Raw genomic sequence first — 22,500 nt, 5'->3', positions numbered from 1 at the left:
GCGTATGCAAAAGTGCAAACATCATATTTACTCATCAGCAAAAATGTTTTTGGACCAAGGCTGCCAAAATATTTGCCCATGGCCAAGAATGCCAGTCAGTCATTTGATGGAAACGCCTACTAAATAAGGGCACATTGGCACAACAGGTAGTGTCGCTGTCACACAGCGGAGCTCTGGGGTCCTGGGATTGTGGGTTCAATACCTGCTCCGGGTGACTGTCTGTGAGGAGTTTGGTGTGTTCTTCCTGTGTCTGTGTGGGTTTCCTTTGGGTGCTCCGGTTTCCTCCCACGGTCCAGAAACACAAGTTGGTAGGTGGATCGGCGACTCAAAAGTGTGCATATGTGTGTGTGAGATTGAATGTGTGTGTTGCCCTGTGAAGGATTGGTGCCCCCTCCTGGGTGTGTTTACTCAGTTATTCTGGGCAGGCCCCAGACCCCCCGCAACCCTGAACTGGATAAGCAGTTATAGACAATGAATGAATGCCACAAGTTAGTTCAAATCTGACCAAAGAAATCAAGACAAATATCAGAGGTTAAAAGTAAAGAGGGAGAAATCAAGGAAATAATTAAGTTTCTCTCTCTCTCTTGCTCTCTCTCTCTCCCAAAATCTGTTTGTCTTTCTCCATCAATAGGATTCTTCAAATTCCTTACCAGATCGTTTTGCGGACAGCAAAAACATACTTCTCCACTTCTTGCATGAAAACCGAAGGTCATAGTTATCCAGTAGACCTGGTTACGTAACTTACACCATCTCTGTCTAGAGGTGGCTCCATTTTAACGTCACCACCTCCAATTCCAAGCAGTGGGAGATCTAAAGGTTGGAGAGTGACAGAGTGATAGAGCCTGCTTTGAGATTAGTGACAGAAGTAATTGCCCAACATCAATAACTGACCTCAGTAATGTTTCTTTGGCTGCCATATATAATTATACATAATATAATACCTATCTAATATGTATACGTTTATTTTATCTCCTTAATAACTGCAAAAGTACTTTGAAAAACTAGGTAATATCAATTTTAAATGGTCTTTTTAATCTATGTGCATTCCTGCACGATAGTGAAACTGACATCACCAGAGGCAGAGGGAGAAGAGACTGCATCATTGTAGCAACAATTAACCTTTATTTAGCACACTTACAAGGGCACTAGACAGAAGTGTACAAGCAAGTATACTTTCAAGGCTTTATACTTTTTAGACTTAGTGTAGGATGGAACTGGTGGAGACTGTTATCCTCCCTCCACCACAAACTCCTGGAAGGTGATTAACACTCTGCCAGCAGAAACCACCACACAGCAAGTCCAAAACACACACACACATACACACACACACACACACACACACAAACAGTAACACAAATACACAAACCCCACCATAAAACAAATGCACAAAACAAAGGCCCCTTAAATAACCCCTAAATATCCCCAAACTAACCAAAAGGGCAACCACTGAGCATGCTGGGTGCTCCCTCTTGAGCTTTTCAGCTCCTTCCACAGTCAGCACCACCACAATATAACTATGGTAACATTTATTTACCTTTTGCAGGTGATTGATTTTAATTTTTTTTTTTTTTAACTCAATAATTTACGTAGTGTTTATTAATTTTAAAAGGCTTTCCTGAAGTGTGTTTGCAAAAACATTGGGTAACCGGGTGGGTTTTACCCAAAATTACCTAATGCAATTGATGGCTAAATTATTTTATAAAAAATGTATGAAAAATAAATATTTTTATTTTACATACAGACTCAAAAAAACAAACCAAGCAAAAAAAAAACCATGTTTTATAATTTTTACAACCTTCCCTAACACATACAGACCATATCTGTATGGACACCCTCCCCATATCTCCCAAGTCAATGCATTCATTTCCCCTGCCCTGGAGCTGCTCTATTGCTAAAAACATTTGATCCCAGACTTGTCCAGATGCACTCAGGCCAGGCACATGGTGGCATCTCGTTTTTCTCCCTTTTTGTTGGAATGTGATTCAGGTCAGGAACCACATTCCATCTCCAAACATGAGAGGCATTTTACAGCCTTCGTCCTCCTCCGCCCTGCAGCTTCAGTGCCATTCGTCAGCTCCAGTAAATGAACCCAGACACTGAAAGTCATGGACCGTTTAAGAAGGGCCTGGAGACAGAGGAGAAGTTCCTAAGGGTCCAGTTCTTCTGGCTTATCTTTTCTACACTGCTCATTCATCTGAATTAGGTGCAGACCACCAGTGGGGACCTCCAGAATGGTCCCAGAGGCCTCAGAGTAAAACTCCCTCCACATCCACCTGGTTTGTTTCTTGGCCCCCTGCAGGTCAGAGGTCAGCTTCTGGTTGAGCATCTGAAAGTTTATGCCCCCCCCCCCCCCAAATGTCCAAATGTCTCTTATCTCCACACCTTCAGTAAACAGCAGCAAACCATATGCCTTCAATCCCTCCATCCTCCTGCTTCCACTTTCAGAAGCCTCTGGAGTGTCTGCACCATATGGAATTTCAAATACCCTCCAAACACAGCTCAGTAGCTTACCTGGAGTATGTCGGAAGGACATAGCAGTCAACAGTGAATCTTCTGCAGTAATATACCATGCTTCAAAAGTGGCATTCCTTGAAAACGCAGTCACAAGCAAAAGTGATGGGGACAAACAAGATGTAATGAAACTTGGCATGTCCAATATTTTGCTGTTTTCTTGTCCATAACAAAGATGTCTTGAATGTTGTGTGGAGATTTTCGGATGAACGGACCAATAGAAATGTGCCAAAATGACTAGGGATCGATTATGTTTCTATTCTATTCGTAGAGAATATGAGATATGATGCCAGCTGGGAATTCCGAGACACTCCCTCTGAGAAAAAAATGAACAACTAAGAGGAACCAATCTGCTGCTTGGTCCTGTAGGACAACAGTCCATTCATTCATTCACCCGATTCAACTGCTTTAAGCATTTAATCCAGATCGGGGTCACAATGGGTTCAAACTCTGCCTGGAATCACTGGGAATGAGGCAGGGACACATCCTGGACAGAACACCAGTCCATCAGAGGGATTTGATAAGCATTCTGATTAGCAAGCTAATAAAACAGCTTAATTTTACACTGTTTAGCCATTAGCTGCAGGGTGTGGCATGTGTGTCTGCAAGCAAAAGAGTGTGTGGATAGAGGGAATAATTTGGCACACCTCCCCAAACCCAACTAGCGCCAACTTCACCTCTGCAAAAGTACTTCATCATGGTGTCAGCCGGAGGAGTGCTAACAAGGGTTCTTTCCCTCTTTGTCACCCATCTATCACTCCTTTCCTTTTTCTATTCTGTCTCTCTCTGTCTAGACATTAGCATGGAGGCTAGCAGGTCTGATTCATCACTGTGGGGTTGGAAAACAGGTTCCATTTCTTTTTATGGAAAAGAAAACCTATTTAGTAAATGGGAAAGGCATGTTAACGACTGACTATACATCCTTCTTCTTTGTATAAATAATATTACTCAGTTTGTTTAAATTTTCATTATGTTTCTTGTTTGATTATCCATTCCACCTTAAATGTTCCACAAAACGTGTGTAAACAAGACGCAGGATGTAACCACTTTACCATTTAAGGTGGAATGCTTCAATTATGAACCCGTTTTAGCCTTGCATCCCAGTTCCAGACAGTCTAGACATGAGGGCACTGATTAAACGCCAGCAACAGCAATGCTAGCCTTGCTAATTTTTGATTAATAGCTTGTCTAAGACAAATTAGCATTGATTTAAAGAGTCAATCTGTACTCACTTAGTTTTAACAGTAATTTCTTGTGCCTTAATTAGCATCTGTCGTTCACCCAGATGTTTAGCTGTCTACATGCTACTTAGCATGTCCTGTGCCACCCATTAGCTGGAAGGCTAGCAATGGAATTGTGTTCTCTGGCATGATGGAACTCCCTCTGGAAGGATTTCTGATCTTATCCTCTAAAATCAGTGCCTGACTTCTCTAATGTTATGTGGCTGAATGGCATCAAATAATCACAGCGATGTTCCGACATCCAGAGGAAAGTCTTCCCAGAAGAGAAGAGTCTATCACTGCAGAGGATTAAACAGATCCGTAAACAGGAAGCTGATATCTCAGCTCATTTGACGAATCATTGGTACTCAAAATGCTTAAATAAACAAACAACAGAGTGAAGTCATTATCCCTCCTCAAGAGCAAGCTAATGCTGGAATTTTCCACAGCATTCCCTACAGCTCTGTAATATTCCTCCTCATTAACTCTTGTTGTTTTTGTTTTTGTTTATTTTTTTTTACCTGCTGTCCTGAAGTATTCCAGTAGTGTCCAAATTAGACACTCATGCCGTTTTTCTAAGTCAAAGATAGCATTCCATGATAAACAAGCTTAATTTAATCTCTGCTAAAACCTCCCCCAGCCTGAATGGCATTGGAAGTCATTAAGGATATCTCTGCATTATGGAATACATCATCTGACGTCCATTTCTTTAGTTTAAGAGCTCCGAGGCTAATGTGGCAAACAAGTAAAAACAAAACACAAGCTAGAAATGCACTGAAATGACTATGGAAAAACTGCCTATGGAAACCTGACCTATGGAAATATGGTCTATAGAGATTGAAAGTGGAGTATAAAAAATGGACTGTGAATAAATGGCTTTATAGAAGTATGCCTTATGAAAAAATAGCCTAGGGAAAAACAGACTATGGAAAAATGTTCAATGGAAATGTGGCCTATGGAAAAATGAACTGTGGAAATATGGCCTATGGAAAAATGCTTATGAATAAACAGAATATGGAAATATAGCCTAAACAAAGTATTGAAAATGGCTTATGGAAAAAGGGGACTATGGGAAAATAGCTTATGGAAAAACAAAATATGGATTATACATATACGGAAAAACATTGCAGTGATCAATGCAGAGTTTGGGCTAGAATCCACTCTAGAAACGGACCTGGCCCCCGCTAGACACATCCTGTAACTCCCACCCTGTCACTGCTGTAGGGAAAGTTACCCCTTTGAGGGGGTGGTCAACAGAGCCTTGTCTATGAAATGGACGTTGGTCTTCGGTGGTCCCTAAAGCACAAGGTCAGCCTAAAGACTCCCGACCAGAACTGAAAGTGTTAAAGGAGCAGAGTGCTACAGACTTTCAGGCAATTACAGGGTGGAAAAGTGATGACACCTCTCTGTGAATCATAACAGTGAGAGTGAGAGAGAGAGAGAGAGAGAGAGAGAGAGAGAGAGAGAAACTTTTTCTCTTTTCTTATTTTCTTTGTCTGTCTTGCGTTTCTTTCCACTTGTCTTGTTTTTTCTTTCTTTCTCTTTTTGCTTCTTTTCTCTTTCTCCTTCCTTCGCTGTTTTTTTTTCCACCTTTCTCATTCTTCTTTTCTCTTTTCTTTGTTTCTCTCTTTTTCATCTTTCTCCTTCAAACTTCCTTATCATTCTTTCATTCTGTTCTCTCATCTGTTCTCTCCATCTTTCTCACTGATCTGTCTGTAATCTCCTGTCACAGGGCATGACTAATTGAAAAAATATGAGCTATGATCAGGAGGCCCCAGGGCCCACATGTTATTTGTGAGAGAGAGAGAGAGAGAGAGAGAGAGAGAGAGAGAGAGAGAGAGAGAGAGAGAGAGAGAGAGAGAGAGAGAGAGAGAGAGAGAGAGAGAGAGAGAGAGAGAGAGAGAGAAACCCTAGAAACACATGCTACAGATTCCCAAGACACCTGACATTATTTTGTACAGAACAGAGCTACCGCAATTTAAACTGTACTGACCCTTTAAGAGTTAGTTTATACTCCACGGAGCAGGTCTCCCAGATGTGGGTGGCCATTATCCTGATTCGCTTGTTACTTTGTGCTAACAATGCTCCAGATATTTGTAGGCAGAAACTAGAGGGTGGTGTTGCTGCCGATTATGTTTGACTTCAAAATTTTACAACTTACATCTACCAGGGCCTTTGAAGGCTCTGCCCACCAGATATAATTGACATTTCAGATGTTTACAGGAAACTGAGGTTTGGCTCAGGAAGGATTTCTCCTGTTATTCCAATTGGATTCACAGTTCTCCCACTTTTACCATTCCCTAATAGAACCAGGGCAGTGTTTCTGACTTCAGCAATGTGCTGGTTTGACCTGGAAAGGGTGTGCCATGCATGAAAAGGTCCAGAGATAAAAAGAAAGGCAGAAGAGAAGAAAGTGAGAGGGATGGAAGTGCACACAATGTTAGAGAGACGTGAAGCTATAGAATTACTATTATCTAACTGAGTTTCAAATTATGAAACAAATTGCAGGCAGTTTTGAAGCTAAAGTTTGGTGTGACATGTGTTGATATAGCAACAGTTCATCGTGTTCTGTTAGTACGCAACAGTGTAGTATGTTAATAATATGTGTACTAGCCTGTGAAACTTTTGTAAACTCTTTTTTACTTTTAGAATTAGTACATAATATATAGTTTATACTATTAGTGTGTACACAACAGGAATGCAGCCTGTACCTCACTAGCAGAGCTTCCACATGCTGCTTGCTAAAACTTAGCATTAACTTTTTTTAAAAAAACAAGTTTATGGTCCTGGGTCACTCACATGGGGGAGGTCATGAGTAAAATACTTTACAAACTATAACATAGCATACACACACACACACACAGTGTTTACGTGAAAACTAACACACACCTGCTCCATTCTATTCTTGTTTTAAGGCCCTTCTGTATGTGTGTATGTGTGAACCCATTTTTCACACACACACACACCTGCTTTGTTTTTATACACTCAGGTCATTATGTCATATATACTACAGGTGGACAAAATAACGGAAACACCCCACAAAACTCACAGTCCCTGGTCACTTATTTGAAAACTCCTTTTTGCCTAAATAATTTTGAAATGTCCCTTATATAATGTGGTCATATATATACATTACATATATGTATAATTTCCATGTGATTGAAGCTAGAGAAGTGTAAATATTTTCAGTACTGAAGCAAATACAGTAAAGAAGCAATAAAAATAAAAGATAATTTATAGATAAAGTATTTTAAAGGTTTTATTACAGAAAATGTAACTTTGAATGAACCAATCAGAGCGCTCCGCCCCTCGGCCCCTGTCAGTGGGAGGAAATTCGGCTCATTTGGCCCCGCCCCCTGAGTCCACGGCCCTGATTCACGCGCCCAGTGGCTCAGTCGCGGAGAGTGCGCGGGAGTCACGGAACTGTGTGAGGGCATGGAGGGATTTACACACGCGAAGCGCGAGACCGCCGCACACTGACGGAGAGACATGATCCTCACGCGTGAGTACCGACAGAGACGGGAACAGAGAGAGGCAGGAGAGTGTGGAGAGTGGACGGTCTTCTGTATTTTACGTGACGAAGCGCTCGTGTTGCTCTAGCAATGAGTATGTGTGAGAGTGTGTAGGTTGCCTATGTCTGTCTGTGTGCGTGTGTGTGAGATAGAGAGTGTGTATGTAGCCTGTGTGATGTGATATATATATTTTTTTTTCTTTGACTCAGTTCCTGTCCAGTGTTACTAGTAGTCAGTGTTACCAGGGTTTATTTTCTTCTTCAAGTTTTAAAATTGTAACCCGTGCTTTTGCAATACAATTCTACAATACAATACATTCTGACAGAGAGAGAGAGAAAGTGTGTGGGGGGGGGGCAGTTTTGAGGGTGTGTGTTTAGGGACATCTGTGTCCAGATGTGTAGGTCGCCCCCCAGGTGGATTCTGAATGTCCTTAGTGAAGCTGATGAAACTGAGTGAGTCCACTGTGTGCGTCCAGGTGTACACTGAGCTGAGTGTGTGTTCGTCCGCTGTGGGGAGAAGTGTGTTGGTTTTCATGATGGAGTGTAGTTGCCTCCACTGTCCTCCAGCCCTTCACCACCTCTCTCTCTCTCTCTCTCTCTCTCTCTCTCTCTCTCTCTCTCTCTCTCTCTCTCTCTTCTGTGTGTGTGTGAGAGAGAGAGAGCTGATGTGTATATCTTTCAGAAATTGAGACACTAATGGGTCCATCTGGACAAGAAGTGTGTGTGTGTGTGTGTGATAGTATCAATGGAAGGGATCATCTTTGTTCTGGAGTGTGTTCCATTCATCCCCCACTACCCCCCCCTATACTCCCCCCCCCTTATATGTTATCTGTCTGTCCAGGTGAGGGGGTTGGGGGAAGGTGTCTGTTGCAACTTAATGTGACTTAAAGTGGGTGGTTTAGTTTTTTCTGTTCGGTTCCATTGGTTTGAATAGAAGCAACCCCCCCCCCTCCCTCTCTCTCTCTCTCTCTCAGTACAGTTCAGCGCTGCTTTATTGGCATGTATGTAGTGAGATACACTGTTGCCAATGCAATAAATTATGAACAAAATTTAACAGTGCATAAAAATTTGAAGTTATATACAAGATTGATGGTGATCAACAAAGAAGTTCAAAGAAAACAAAAACAAACAAATACAGCGAGTGTGATCAGCCTCCCCCAGGAGAAAGGGCAGTTTCTGTGTGTTAGTGCAGTGTAGGAGCTCAGGGGAGATGCTGCTGATTTACCTGTAGAGTAAACTCCTAATTGAGCGGTAGAGTGGATACTCAATGAGGAGGTGCTGCTTTGTCTGTACCGCTACTGGATCAGAGTGGGACCTGTCTGGGTCTCCAGTCCTGTCTGTGGTGGCCGCACTTGACGACCAGGCTGAGTCCGTACATGGTCAACACTTTCCTCAGTTTCTCAGTAAGCTTTATTGGCATGGCCATTATTCAGATATAGTATTGCCTCAGCATTATTACAACAACATAGAACATTAGGAACATTACAAATTTGTGTCTTTCATCAAAAATAGCATTATAAATAATTCTCTCTCTCTCTCTCTCTCTCTCTCTCTCTCTCTCTCTCTTTATCTCTCACTCTCTATCTGTATCTCTTTTTATATATATCTCTCTCTGTATCTCTATTTCTCTCTCTCTCTCTCTCTCTCTCTCTCTCTCTCTCTGTATCTCTCTCTGTATATCAGATTCAGATTCAAATAGCTTTATTGGCATGACAGCAATTAGAACAATTTTGCCAGAGCATTACATATATATATATATATATATTTATACTGTAAGTGGTGAGGAGGATGTTACCCACTGTCTCTCAGGCGATGACAGGCTGATACCCACTGTGCAGCGAAAGGGGCTGTGTGCCCATCTCCCAGGATTATCTCTAATTTCTCCAGGTCTTTGAGTGTGTGATAGTTTGGGATCAGCTGTTTAAACCTGTCTGTGAAGCATTCTCTATTTGTTCTGAATTTGTGACAGTGAAGCAGGAAGTGCATCTCTTTCTCCACCTCTCCGCTCTCACCACACAATCTGTCCTCTCTGTGCCACCAGGACTGTTTTATACCTGCTCTTCTCTGCGGCCAGGCTGTGGTCACTGAGCCGGTACTTGGTCAGGATCCATCTCTGCTGTGGGTCTCTGATGCTCAGGAGAGTCTGTACTCTCTTTTTACTGCCCGGAAACATTCAGGTGTACTCTGAGACTGGATCTGGTTCTCCCAGTGTTCTAGATGTAGGTGTAGTGTATGCAGTGTATATCTTTCTCTGTATCTCTCTCTCTCTCTCTCTCTCTCTCTCTCTTTCTGTATCTAACTCTATTTCTCTCTCTCTCTCTCTCTCTCTCATTCGCTCTCTCTCTTCGACTTTTAACTGCTTTGAGACAGAACACGCACACAAAGAACAACACTCTGTGAGGAGAGTGCAGCTCACGCTGGGAAAATATTGGCCTGTGATTGTGAGAACTTCCTCTGACAGGAACCTGAGAGGGGGCAGAGGTGGTGGGTGGGTGGGGGTGGGGGCAGTCATGAAAAAAGAAGAAAGATGGAGGTAGAGATGAAGGACAGAATAGTAGAAAGAGCGCGCGAGAGAGAGAGAGAGAGAATGACAGAGTCGTATTTCTAGGATTCGGTAAGGAAAGTGTCCACTCTGTCTGAGGACCAGATGAGTTCCCCATGCACATGGGGTCCGTCTGTCTGCCCGCCTGTCTATCTCTCCATCTGTCTCTCTGTCTATCTCTCCATCTGTCTGTCTGTTTACTCATCTCTGTGTTGCTCTGTTTATCTTTGTTTGTCTGTCTATCTCTCCATCTCAGATCTCCTCCATTGTTCAGTGTTCAAAAACGAAAGACACACACACACACACAGTCACACACATGGTTTGCTCTGAATAAGGGGTGAGAGGGGGATCAGGATGCTCTGTTGTTTATCAGCTGGGATGAAAAAGAGAGAAAGAAAGAGGTAGAATATGTTGAGGAGCAAGAGAGAGAGGGAGAGTGAGAGAGGAAGTTGGGGAATAACGTCCCCCTGTGGAGAAGTGGAACTGAGTTCACTGGACTGATGGAGCTCCATCTTCTCTCTCTCTCTCTCTCTCTCTCTCTCTCTCTCTCTCTCTCTTTCTCTCCTGCTCTTCCTGTCCTGTGTGTGTGTGTTTTTCTTGGCATCTTATGATCCCACCTTAAACAAAAGTGGGCGTGGTTGATTACTTTTTTACGTAACCATGGTTTCCTTGTACCCCTCCCTTTGGCCAGACAGGAAAGGGAAGTTCAGTCAATTGGACTCACAATGACACACACGCTACAGAAATTATCTAGAGTCTTAAATCTGTAGTGCATTTTCTGTGCGTGTGCGTGTGCGTGTGCGTGTGTGTGTGTGTGTGTGTGTGTGTGTGTGTGTGTGTGAAAATGTAGTTACAGGTTAAAAAGTCTTTAGTGCTGCTTCACTTTGTTGACACACTGGGAACGAACGAGTGTGTGTTTAGACATCTGTGTATGTTGTGTGGCTTTAAGCAAACACACACACACACACACATACAGAGACAGGAAGCCAAAGCACTCTCATTATGGATGCTTCCCAAAGTGTGCGTGTGTGTAATTATTTTTAGTGTTAAACATTCCTCAGGGTTCATGAACTGCATACACACACACACACACACACATGCACACACACACGCACACACACACTTTCCATTGTGGACACTGCTTACTGTGTCCACCCTTTAACTCTACCCCTGAGTCCCCACTCAGTGATGCAGTGAAGTCTTTTTTTCTGGGTGTGTGTGTGTATGTAGAGGGCCCCCTCAAGCTTCTCTTCTGCTCCACATCCTTTCAGACCCACAGCAGGAGGATGGATGGGGTCAGATCTCATGGGAGAGCGGAGGGGGTTCCACCTGCTCTGGAGTTTTGGAGGGTGTTAGATGAGTTTGGAGTGTGTGTGTGTGTGTGTGTCTGTGTGTGTTCCCCTGGTTTACAACTTGTTTCTGTCTAGGCTTGTTGTTGGTATGTAAATGTGCTCTGTCTTTGGCACAAAGTTCTTTCCATTGTGTGTGTGTGTGTGTGAGTGTGTTATCACCGGCCTCCTATGTTGTCATGCACACAGCCTCTCATTCATCCGAGTACACATCACGTATCACTCCACACACACACTCTTTCTTTCTCTTGCTCTCCTCTCTCTCTCTCTCTTGCTCACTCACTTTCTCTATAAGTCTCTCTTTCTCTCCTCTCTCTCATTCTTCTTCTCTCCCTCTGTCTCTCTCTATGTGAAGAGTGTGTATAGCCTGGCTGTTTAGGGTTATCTTTTGTGGAAAGCAGCCCCTCTTTGTGATGTTTTCTCTGATAGTAGGATTACACCGATCAAGTCCAGCTGGAGGAAAAAGATAAGTCCTGGTGGAGATCTCAGGGTCGACATCACAGAGCACAACACTCGCTAAACTGAGCATGACCTAGCTGTGCTAATATAGGCTGTGCCCACAACTACACACTTGGCTTCTTGGCCTTTTTCCACTGCAAGCTCCCTACTCTATTGGCCTTTACTATTTGTTTGGTCCCTGGTCAATTTTGCACTACTACCCCCCCCCCTCCCCCCACCACACACACACACACACACACATACACACAACCCCCAATTGTATCCGGTGTCCTCTTGTTTGTTCAGACAAAGGTGGTCTCTGCTTTAGCTTGGAGAATTTTAAGATGGTGAGTTGTGCTGGACATTTGCATTGCGTGGCATAGAGTGATGACTCTCTCTGGCCAATCAGCACTCTGCAAGGTTTACACATCATGGTTTAGTCCCTGCTCAGCTTTCTTGGAATCACAAGAGAGCAGGGACTAAAAAATAACCCAGTTTCAGTGACCAGGACCAAATTTACCTAATGGAAGCACAGAAAAACAGAGTAGAGTAGGGAACAGGAAGTGGAAAACCTCTTGGTATAGGGGTTTTTGGTTTGTGGTGTTTTGATTGGTTGATTTAAAGTATTGTTTTTCTTGAGTGGTTTGGATTTTTTTTTTTTTTTTTTTTTTTTTTTCTTTTGTCAGAATGATGGTAATTATCTTTGTGAAGCAGCTTCCAGTAGGTCTGTTTTTGTTGTAGCACAATTACGATATCTGCATTTCTGTATGTCAAACACTTGATTATGATTAGTTGATTTGTTTTTCCGTAAAATAGCTGAAAACTCTTGTTGTAGAAATATTAGTGGGGACCATTTTATGTCACATTTTATTATAAATATAACAAATTTATTAAGTAACGATATGTTAGCATGTTTGAATCTTAAGCAAGACTAATGCTTCAGATGGATAGTGAGGGCTTGTCCCCACATATCTGGATATGTTTAAAAACAGATTTTGTTCCCTCCATCCATTCAGATGCATACGAAAGCGTTGCATTATCATGCCAGTCCAGTAGGGGTCCATAGTACCTCTTAATGAGAGACATAAAAACACCAGGAAGCATGAGAAAAACACAAAGGTTTAATCCCACATCACTCAATTTTTATAAACATACAGATACATGTGGGTGGGACATAAGTGTGTCACTCAACCAAACAATTAGTACCCAGTCCACTAGTTCAGAGTAGCATAAATCAGATGCCCCTTGTTTGTAGGTTTTTTATTAGCACTATTGGGTGTAAAATCAGCGTGACACTCACCCCGGTGCTGAAGTCTCCACTTTGCTCGGTGCTCCGACGCCTCTCCGTGTGAACAAAGTGCTAAAAGTCAAACTAGCCGCTGTGAACTGAGCTAGCCATTTGGCGCCAAGGTCCTAAAAGGGCTGTTCCCAGGCCAGTGGGTGTTTGGCAGCTGCTTAGCGGCACTGTTCGAAAAATAACAGCACTGTACGAGACCCAGAGAGTGGAGTAATGAGGGGGAGGGCGGGTGGGTGGATACAGTAAAGCAGGAGTCCTCAAATCCACTCTTAAAACCATGTTCTGTCCTTACATTTTCCTGGTGATTACTGGGATTATTAGGACCTTTCTGTTGTATCAACATTTCAGTTGCAAAATGTACAGCATTTTTTATTTTCAGTAGTCATTTACATTCTAGAAAATAAAGCTCCAGAACATACTGTGACTTATCGTAACACAACATAATGTAACTCAGTGTAGTCCACTGTAACATCCATGAGGCATAAGTTAGCCGCTCACTAACTGATGACTCACAATGATGACAGTTTACAGTTTTCGCTATAGATAGCTAACTAGTATTTATAGGCAAATGGACAAGATTTACTTCTTGCTACATTAGTGTTAGAAATGACTAGGCTTCATTTGCTTTCTTCTCACATAAATGAACAGTGTTGGGCATGTCAGGTTTTTGGGGGCTGGGTTTTGGGAGTGATTTTATTGTGTACATTACATGCTATACACAATGTTTCTCATTGAAGAGGGCTTCGGGAATTAACAGTAGTCTCTCTCTTTCTCTCTTTTTCTCAGAGATAGAAGCAAAGGAGGCTTGTACATGGCTGAGGGCAGCTGGGTTCCCTCAGTACGCTCAGCTCTATGAAGGTGAGTCCTTATTGCCATTCAATGTTGCTATTCATTCCCATTATACTTAGGTCCTAGATAGCCCCCATGTTTATCCACTCCTTCAGTTCTGCTAAACTTCATTTCTGCAATTGGTCCCCAGTGACTCAGCTTGGGGTCCGAGCTGGCACATTCATTCTCTGGATGCCCTCCCTCTTTCCCCATCATAAGAACAGTGTCTGTCAGCTAGCACCGAAGACCTGGGCCCTGTTTCTTAGTAGCACTGTAGTGTTCAGTTAATTTCAGATGTGCTGGTAGGGAGAATGTTCATTGTGAGGCTCGATCTACCATGAAAACTAGACGTGGTTATTTAGAGTTCTAGAGTTTTTAACAGCGAGTAGGCTGTTAAAAAGTAATAGAACCTTATTTTCAGTGTTTAGCATTATGTATCATGTTATATCATGTACTATGATACATGCTAATGTATAAGCCACAATGTAAAGTTGTTTAATAATATGTATTATACCACAAATAGTTCCAAACCTGCAATGTGATTGGCTGAGAGACGTTCCAGGAGTACCAGTATTACATGATAATGACACTCTGACCAAAACTCTTCACGTATCACGCAAAATACATGTAACTTAGCGCTTACAGGACTGTGCCTGGACTTTTTCACCCAGCGGGGAATCGGTTAATTTTTCTTTCGCGCACAATATTTTAAACTGAGTAAAGGGTTATGGTGCAGTGGACCGTTATCTGCTTTCTGATTTGTAAACAAAAGAAATCAGAAATAAATGCAAGTAAATTGCTATGTCTATGTAGTCTCTGTTATCTCTCCACTGCTCTCATTCAAAGCTCACCATCATGGCGCTGGAGCGTTTCTCCAAAATGCTCACTTTTAACTTAAACAAAAAGAACTTGGCAGCGTTTAGTGTATGAAATATATCACTATGATCTGAAGCTGTAAACTATGGTTAAACCATGACATTTTATCGACTTGATGCGCTTATCTCTGCTTCAGTCCTGATTTGGACAGAGAGCAGCTCTGAATAATACAGCTTTGTTTCCCAACAAATCTGGTGTGAACACAGACCGGCTCGCTGAAAAGAACCAACGTTCAAAAATCCTGGATGCGTCCAACATCGCACAAGTTAAAGATCCAGTGTTTGTTGAAAAGAGCATAAAGGAATGTGTAATGGAATGGAACTATTCTACCTCACGGAAGGTTGATAAACATAATTTTTCTCAGTCTTCTTTATCTTAAAGGGGACATATTATACCTCCTTTTAAACACGTTAGAACAGGTCTATGGGCTATACAAAACATGTTCATGAAGTTATTTGCACAAAATCACTCTCACATAAAGAGATCTCCCCAGCTCTATTCTTGCCAGTTTCAGTCCCTTTTAGTAGAATGGGCTGTTTAAAGGCTCTGTCACTTTTTTGCAAATAAGCTGTTGCTGGCCATGCTCCACGCATCCCTTGTCCCCTTTAAAACATAATAATAAACTGCGATAACGAACTGTGCTATATTCGCAATAATACACTTGACATTTACTCTAAAATGTGAAATATTGGCACTGGTGTGCTGTGGCCTTGTCCCTAAGATCACCCTTGCAAATATCTAATATTATAGCACTCCTTCTTGTGTATTATTACATATAAACTTCACTGTGTGGTTTCAGAAAGTGTCACACACTGCTCAATATAAACATGGACAAATGGTTAGCGGACAGCTAAAAATATTAGCAGAAGCCATGTTAAAGATTGCTTGATCCAGTAAAGTAACTCAGAATAACAATTATTTTTTTTTATCTCTGTTCTTTTTTTTTCCTCACTCTCTCTCTCTACCTTTTCTATCTTTGCCATTTTTTAACTTATTTTTTCTCTCATATTTTCAGATTTCTCTCTCTCTTTCTCTCTCTCTCACTCACTCACTCCCTTTTTATACCCTTTAACCCCATTAATGACTGAGGTCTAGTCTTGAGACAGTATTTATAAAGAGAAAAAGCCACTTGAGAAGCTATTGTCATTCACTCTCACTCACACACACACACACACACACATTCTCTCTCTCACACACACCCACATACGCCTCCCATGGTTCTGCCTTTCAACATCACAGCTGTGTTTGTTTGTGTGAATGGGACACACTTCCTTTACATTTTCAGTGGAGGTGTGTGTGTGTGTGTGTGTGTGTGTGTTTGTGTTTGGTGGCGAACCCACCCCCTCCATGTTGATTCTTTAATCCCTCCTTGAGAAGCCCCCATGTCTCTTTCTTTGTGCTCACTGACCAAATCAAACTTTCACGGATTAGCATAGTTGCTAGCTTTATGCTAACTTCATCATTATCATATTCTTTGCTGCTTAATCCATTCCAGGGTTGTGGGTTTATGCTAACTTTGCTTTCCTCATTTTCAAACCATTCTTCAGCAAGGGAACACCCGCATGACTGTAATTCTGTAAAACAAAGCAAGAAGTATGCTTATTTTAGCTTTAACCACTTTGAAATGTGGTCTGAGACTGCCAATCCAAAACACTAATCCCACACCACAGCAGATCATATAGCCTCTAACCCACTGTTTTTTGATGTTCTGGATCAAGAGTTTTCAAAAGTTTGCCAGTTAACCATTAGCTTTAAGTGAAACTTTCTGTACCTCCACGACCCCACATGAGTGACCCACTTCATGCAGCATTAACAGATTTATTCAGGGACAACAGAGACATTTGATTTTTGATCTGTGGTGAGATAGAAAAGTAGAAACCATAATGTTGTTTCTTATTATATAATATTGTTTGCTAAATATTGATTCTAAAATGACTGACTGCAGCTGGAATGTAAAAAAAGTGAATGAAGGAAAAGTCCATGAATTTGGTAAAAGTTTCTCTCAAAGCACAACTTATTATTTCATGACAGTGTAGTGTCCACATGGAACTTGTGGCACTAAACATGCATTAACTCTACCAATGGGGCTGGGTAGTTATAGGCCTGTCCACAGTGATACAGATATTTGTATAAAACAAAGGTTTTGTCTGTGTTTTGTCCATATAAAAATAGTGTTTTAAGTGTCACTGAAAATGGAGATTTTAGGAAAAAAAGCCTGAGATTTTTGAAAACACTGTTGTCCTTGGCATCGTGTTTATGGGAAAAACTGAGTTTTTGCTATATACACATGCGAATAACACCAGATTTTTGATTTCCACAATTTAGGTTCATTGTGTAGTGCACCACATAGGGAGTAATGAGTGATTCAGGATTAAACCTCTGCGTTTCTCTCTTGCTTTGTTTCTATATATGAGTCTATATATGTGTGGCTGGTTAAGTGACAGGTCTGTAAAGGAAAGTAGAAACGGGTGGGTCTGGGTCTTCAGACCCCGCTGTTGAGCTTTGTGGACTTAATTCAGTGAAACATAGACAAAGGGCCTAATTATGCCCCCTGTGAAAAGACTGCAAGTTAGCAGGGGGTTCATGGTGTGTGAAGGTATAAGGTCAGACACTCTGTGTACAATTTTGTGATCTTATCTGGGCATGATTTCAGTTCTAAATGCTTTACGGGGCTCTTTCTGATAACATTTTTTTTTACATTTTTTTGTAGATGGTCAGTTTCCGATTGAAATCTTGTCAGTCACCAGAGATCATGACTTTTTGGACAGAGATGCCATTGAAGCACTTTGCAGGTGAGACGTGCACATACACACACATGCACAAATACCACTCAGCACTTGTCAGGCTCAGGAAGCTGTTGTCTTTTATTACCATCTCACCTGCAACTTTTATTACAGCTGTATATCCTTAACCTCTCTCGCTCTCTCTTTTTCCATATCTCATCCTCTCCCTTCTCTCATTGTGAAAGAGAGAGACTGAGACAGAGAGAGGGGGGGGGTTGCAGATTACAGAATTGAAGAGAATGAAAATTGCAAGAGAGAGAATAAGGGAGTAATTAAAGATGAAGGGGAGAGGGTGAGAAAGAGAATAGAAGTATATGGAGAGGAAAAAAGAGAGAGAGAGGTCAGTTGTGGTCCAGCTGGAGTGTTGAGACATCTGGAGGCCATTTACTGGAGCCAAGGCACATACACAATCTCCCTCTCTCTCTCTCTCTCTCTCTCTCTCTCTCTCCCTCTCTCTCACTGGCTGGTGTCTATGGATTAAAGTTTTTTGTGTAAGACCCATTAGGGGTCTTTTTAAAATGTGACTATAAACTTTCTGTAATGTGTGTGTGTGTGTAGGAGACTGAACACACTCAACAAGTGTGCCCGGATGAGGCTTGAAATCACTCCTCAAAGAAAGAGAGTAAGTTGTCATCTTCCCTCCGCCCAACACCCCTGCCTCTCTCTCTGTCTGTCTCTCTCTCTCTCTCTCTCTCTCTCTCTCTCTCTCTCTCTCTCTCTCTCTCTCTCTCTCTTTCTCTCTCTCTCTGTTGTTTGTTGTGTTTTATTCTCTTTCTCACACTCTCCACTTCCTCAAAAGTCCTTCATTTACCCTAAAAGGAGGTGGATGTGTTTTCTCCACCCCACAATTATACTATAATGGAGCAGTCAGTTGGTCAGTGTGGGTTATAGTGAGTGTGTGTGTGTGTAATGCAGTTTTTTGACAAAGTTAAGTGCGGTGACTTAAATCAAACAAGCCCTGTGTTTATGCTTGGTTTGGCTTTTCATATCCACCTTAGACCGCGGCCCTGAAATGGACAAGCGAAAAAGAAGATGAATGAATGAATGAATGAATGAATGAATGAATGGATATCCACCTTAGAACATATATCTTCTAAGTCCACCTTAAGAAATTCATCAAGTGTTTACAGCTGATTATGTTTTTAACATCCACCTTAAAATCCTAAACAGCTGTTTAAACCAGGCTCAGTTAATTATTTATTAACTAGGTTGCTCAGTTCACGCCTGGTTTAATTTTTCATGTCCACCTTAAATCACCCTTGTATCCGGGACAAAGCCTCCATTGTTAAACGTGTGTACGTGTGTGTTCGAGGGCAGATGACCCTTGGTGTCGTCCGGTGCACATAGAGTCAAAGCCAGGGGTCAGAAGCTGTCTTAAGGAAGCGATTGTGCTGCCTTTAAAAAGCTGCAGGCTCCAAGTATCTCAGGAATGCATTGATCTCCTGGCTCCAGGTCACGTCTGATCCCCTGCCCCCTTTCCTCGTTCCTTTCTTTCCTACTTTCATACGTTCCTCTCTCTCTCTGTTTCCATCCTTCTTTCTTTGGGCCATTACTGTTTCTATATTTTGACACTACAACTCAATATGTTGATTTTAATAGAAAAATACTTGACTGACACGTAACAGGACAGAAAAAGCTTTGACAACGGATAAACACATTTTACATACATGTTGCTGCCTTGGATTCTCAATAGAACACTCCAATCTAACTTAAATTGTGCAGTGATTACATTCTGGTGGCTTATATTCTAATCTGTTTTTTCAAAAGTTACATTTTGACAACAAAATTTTTTCCCAAGTCTACCTTAAATGTTGCTCTATTTACATTCTGATTCCAGTCCACCTTAAATGGTGCATCAGTTACATTCTGTCACCTATGACTCTAAAAAGAAATTTAATTTCCAACTTAAATGGAAGATTTGTAGATATGTTCCACTCCACCTTAAATAGTGCAGGCATTATTTTCTTTCAGCTAAGCTTCAAAACAAAATATTCAGTTCCACCTTAAATGGGGAAGTAATTTCTTTCAAATAAGCTTCTAAAATCAATATTCAGTTCCACCTTTAATGGTGCAGCAGCTACATTCAGTCCCCTAAATGTCTTAATCCCCTGGAGTCTCAGGCCTTTCAACCAAGTCTGAGGTTATCTGACATGCCTTTATATTTTAACTAATTTCACTTACAAAAAAGTTCGTTCCAAATAGCTACACATGCTAATATTCAGCACAAAGCAAGCAATAATAATGTGAGAGACGTATGTATGTCATTTACCTTTTTTTTTTTGTCTAAATTAACTCTAAACATGGACTTCCCAAAAACCTATTTTCAAAGGTGCTGATATATAGTGAAAAAACACATGTGAACATTTATGAAGTTTTCTTTAGAGCTCTGAATTCTGTAGACATGAATGTTGGCTACACACTGGTATTTACAGCTTTCTGATATTTTAATTAGTTTTTCTTCTATTTTGCTATGAATCTGATGTGACACTGTTCATAAGAAAGGTGTGAAATACAGGTGAGAAATCCCCTCCGCACTGGAAAAGATAATGGCCCATTAGCCCACACCCCATCAGTGAGAACAACGGAATAATTTGTTTGTAAACTGTGCTATTTAATTATTTAGTTTCAGGCAACTGCTTGAAAGCAGCAGAGAGCAACCAAACTTTACTACAAGCATTTCCTTTCCTCATTCTTCCCTCCAGCTGAGTTCTGTGTCTCTGCACATTTACAAAACATTTACTGTCAACTTCACAAATTCCATCGCTAGAATATAGTACTGAAGTAGTGCAGCGTAGTGAAGCTAAGCAGCGCCAAATGAGTCAAATACTCATGTGCATTTGTTTACATAACTAAAATGAGCATTTTCACGCGTCATAATACTCTAATAAGAGTGGCCGGATTTTCATGCTATTATCATATGAATACGAAGGGGTGAGCCATCAAGTCTAAGAGTGACACGTGACTCTTTTTACTTGTTTTTCTATAACAACCAGGAAAAAAGTTAATTTCTCCAACCTCCATATATTTGAAAAGCAGACCCATTAAGGTTTCTGGGAGTATGTTTATTATGTTTTTAGGACACAAACTCAGTGAGTTGCATAACTATTTTTTGCAAAAGTTCTGATTTATTCCACTGGTGTGAGCGCAGACTCCAGAGGTTTAAAGGAATATTTCATTCCACCTTAAAAAGTGTAGCAGTTACAGGAAAATTACCTGTAAAACTTATTTAATATTTAATGTTCTTAAAATGGTCCCATGGTTTAAGATTTCAACACAATCAGTTGAAGAAAGTCATTTTTAGGCACTTGCTTGCTCTGATCAAAAGCTTTTCCCTGGGGGGCCATAAAATAACAACCACAGCCAGGTTTTACGAACTTTGGTCACCGCAGTTATCTGCTGTGATGCAGACGATTCTTCACAGGGCAGGGTTCAGAAGCCAGGAACAAATCCAGAGGTGTAGAAGAGAGCTTGGGTATAAGAGCTGGAGTTTTAGACCAAGGTGGAGACACCTCAAATTGGAATACTAGGATCATGACCTGGAAAATCCACACATCTCCCTTTTTATGTCATTATATCTCCAGGCTTTTACCACACTAAATAAAAAATCAAAAGGATTTTCGTCCTTGATGTGTGAGCAGGTAGTTGGAATGTCTAGAGAACCTTAAAGGCACTTGGTGGCTGCTTCTTCCATAACTTCAACAGAAACCCAGACTCTTGCTTTTGCCAAGGAACATTTGTGGTTAAGTGGGGCTTTACGTGTGTTTGTGGTGTTAGATTCAACAAGGGGGAAGGGGACCAGGCCTGTCCAGATACCCAGCTGTAGGGCGAGCCCCCACGCCTGACCCCCACCCGCTGATCCCCTCAGGGGGGAATAGATTATCCAGAGTTAAGCTTGGAAAAGGAATGGTGGACATTTGACTCTGGTGACATGGCTAAGCCTGCCACAGTAACAGCATTCAGTCCTCAGTCATCTTTAGATTGGTCGTATCATTTGTTTGAGACAGTGGGAGGAGGTTAGGGAGGCAGATATGAAGGGTCTCTGTTGTTGGTGTGATGGCCCTCAGGTTGGCCTTAGGTTAACCTCTCTGAGGTTTTACGAAAACAGTTTCAAACAGTTTCAGGCTGTTCCAGTTGCTACAGGATTAGACCAGATCCACAGACCTACTTTTGTCAGCTGCAGGTAAGATGATAAAGCCTAAGTGTTCAGGGCTTGACCTTTATTGAATACCCTAAACAAAGCTTATGAAGTAGATATTTTATGATCCTAAAACTCTGACCTAAATTCTCGATTCCTGTCTCTTGATCTCTGGTCAAGTCCTTTAAATTCCCAGACAATAAAAAGACGAATGTCCTCTTTTGTCTTATTCCAGAGTGAAGATTCAGACGATGATGAACCTTGTGCCATCAGTGGCCGCTGGACATTCCAGAGAGACAGCAAGCGCTGGTCTCGTCTGGATCAGCTGGACCTGGACGTCTTCTTGCCCCCAGCAGGAGATGGGGTGTCTGCCCCACCCTTACTCTCCTCCCAGGACAAGCGTCTGCCTGGAGGCCCTCTGCTCCGGGAGGGAGTTAACGCTAGTTCAGAGAGCGTGCTAAGTGACCTCAGTGAGCAGCCGGAGGTGGGATCCTTGCATAGTGCTGGCAGTGGTGGGCATAGCACAACAGTCCCATCCAGCCCTGTTACCACCATTTCTAACGTGGCTACAGCCCCAACTACCCGCGCTAGCTCGGTTGTCAGTATCTGCTCTTCAGGGACATCTGGAGCTAACGAAGACTCTCTTTCTGAGGGTCTTCCTTCACCACTGGAACATGGAAGCTTTCCATTCGAGGCCAAATCCCACTCTGGAAGTAGTGCAGGTAGTAAAAGCACGCGCTCAAGGGCTAAGAGCTTCCTGAAACGAATGGAGAGCCTGCGCTTGCGCAGCAGTAGCACGGCTTCGAAACGTAAAAAGAAGGGAGCAGCTAGCCAAGGAAGGCTGGAGATTAGTGGACCAGTGTTGAAAGAAGGATTTGATGAGGATAAGCTGCGACGATTCAACTGTGTCGATATCACCAGTCTGGATTGCAATGGCAACCGGAACAGAAGCACCTCATACTCCACTCAAACAAGTAGCGGAAGCACAGGAAGCAGCCAGTCGGAGACCA

At 42.0% G+C, this 22,500-nt stretch overlaps 1 protein-coding gene across 1 annotated transcript in view; it reads left to right on the top strand.

The window, feature by feature from the left end:
• dlc1 (DLC1 Rho GTPase activating protein) overlaps positions 1-22,500 on the top strand; it is a 94,910-nt gene that overhangs the window by 54,085 nt on the left and 18,325 nt on the right. The window contains exons 6-9 of the mRNA XM_066659725.1: positions 13,655-13,726; positions 17,283-17,364; positions 17,914-17,977; positions 21,726-22,500. The exon at positions 21,726-22,500 is cut by the window's right edge and continues 775 nt beyond it. Of these exons, the coding sequence (XP_066515822.1) occupies positions 13,655-13,726; positions 17,283-17,364; positions 17,914-17,977; positions 21,726-22,500 (993 nt within the window). The remainder of the gene's footprint in view (positions 1-13,654; positions 13,727-17,282; positions 17,365-17,913; positions 17,978-21,725) is intronic.

This window comes from Hoplias malabaricus, chromosome 2 (assembly GCF_029633855.1).
Source record: "Hoplias malabaricus isolate fHopMal1 chromosome 2, fHopMal1.hap1, whole genome shotgun sequence".
In the NCBI taxonomy this organism is placed as follows: domain Eukaryota; kingdom Metazoa; phylum Chordata; class Actinopteri; order Characiformes; family Erythrinidae; genus Hoplias; species Hoplias malabaricus.
Note: the sequence above shows the minus strand (reverse complement) of the source record. Positions and strands in the feature narration are given on the sequence as shown.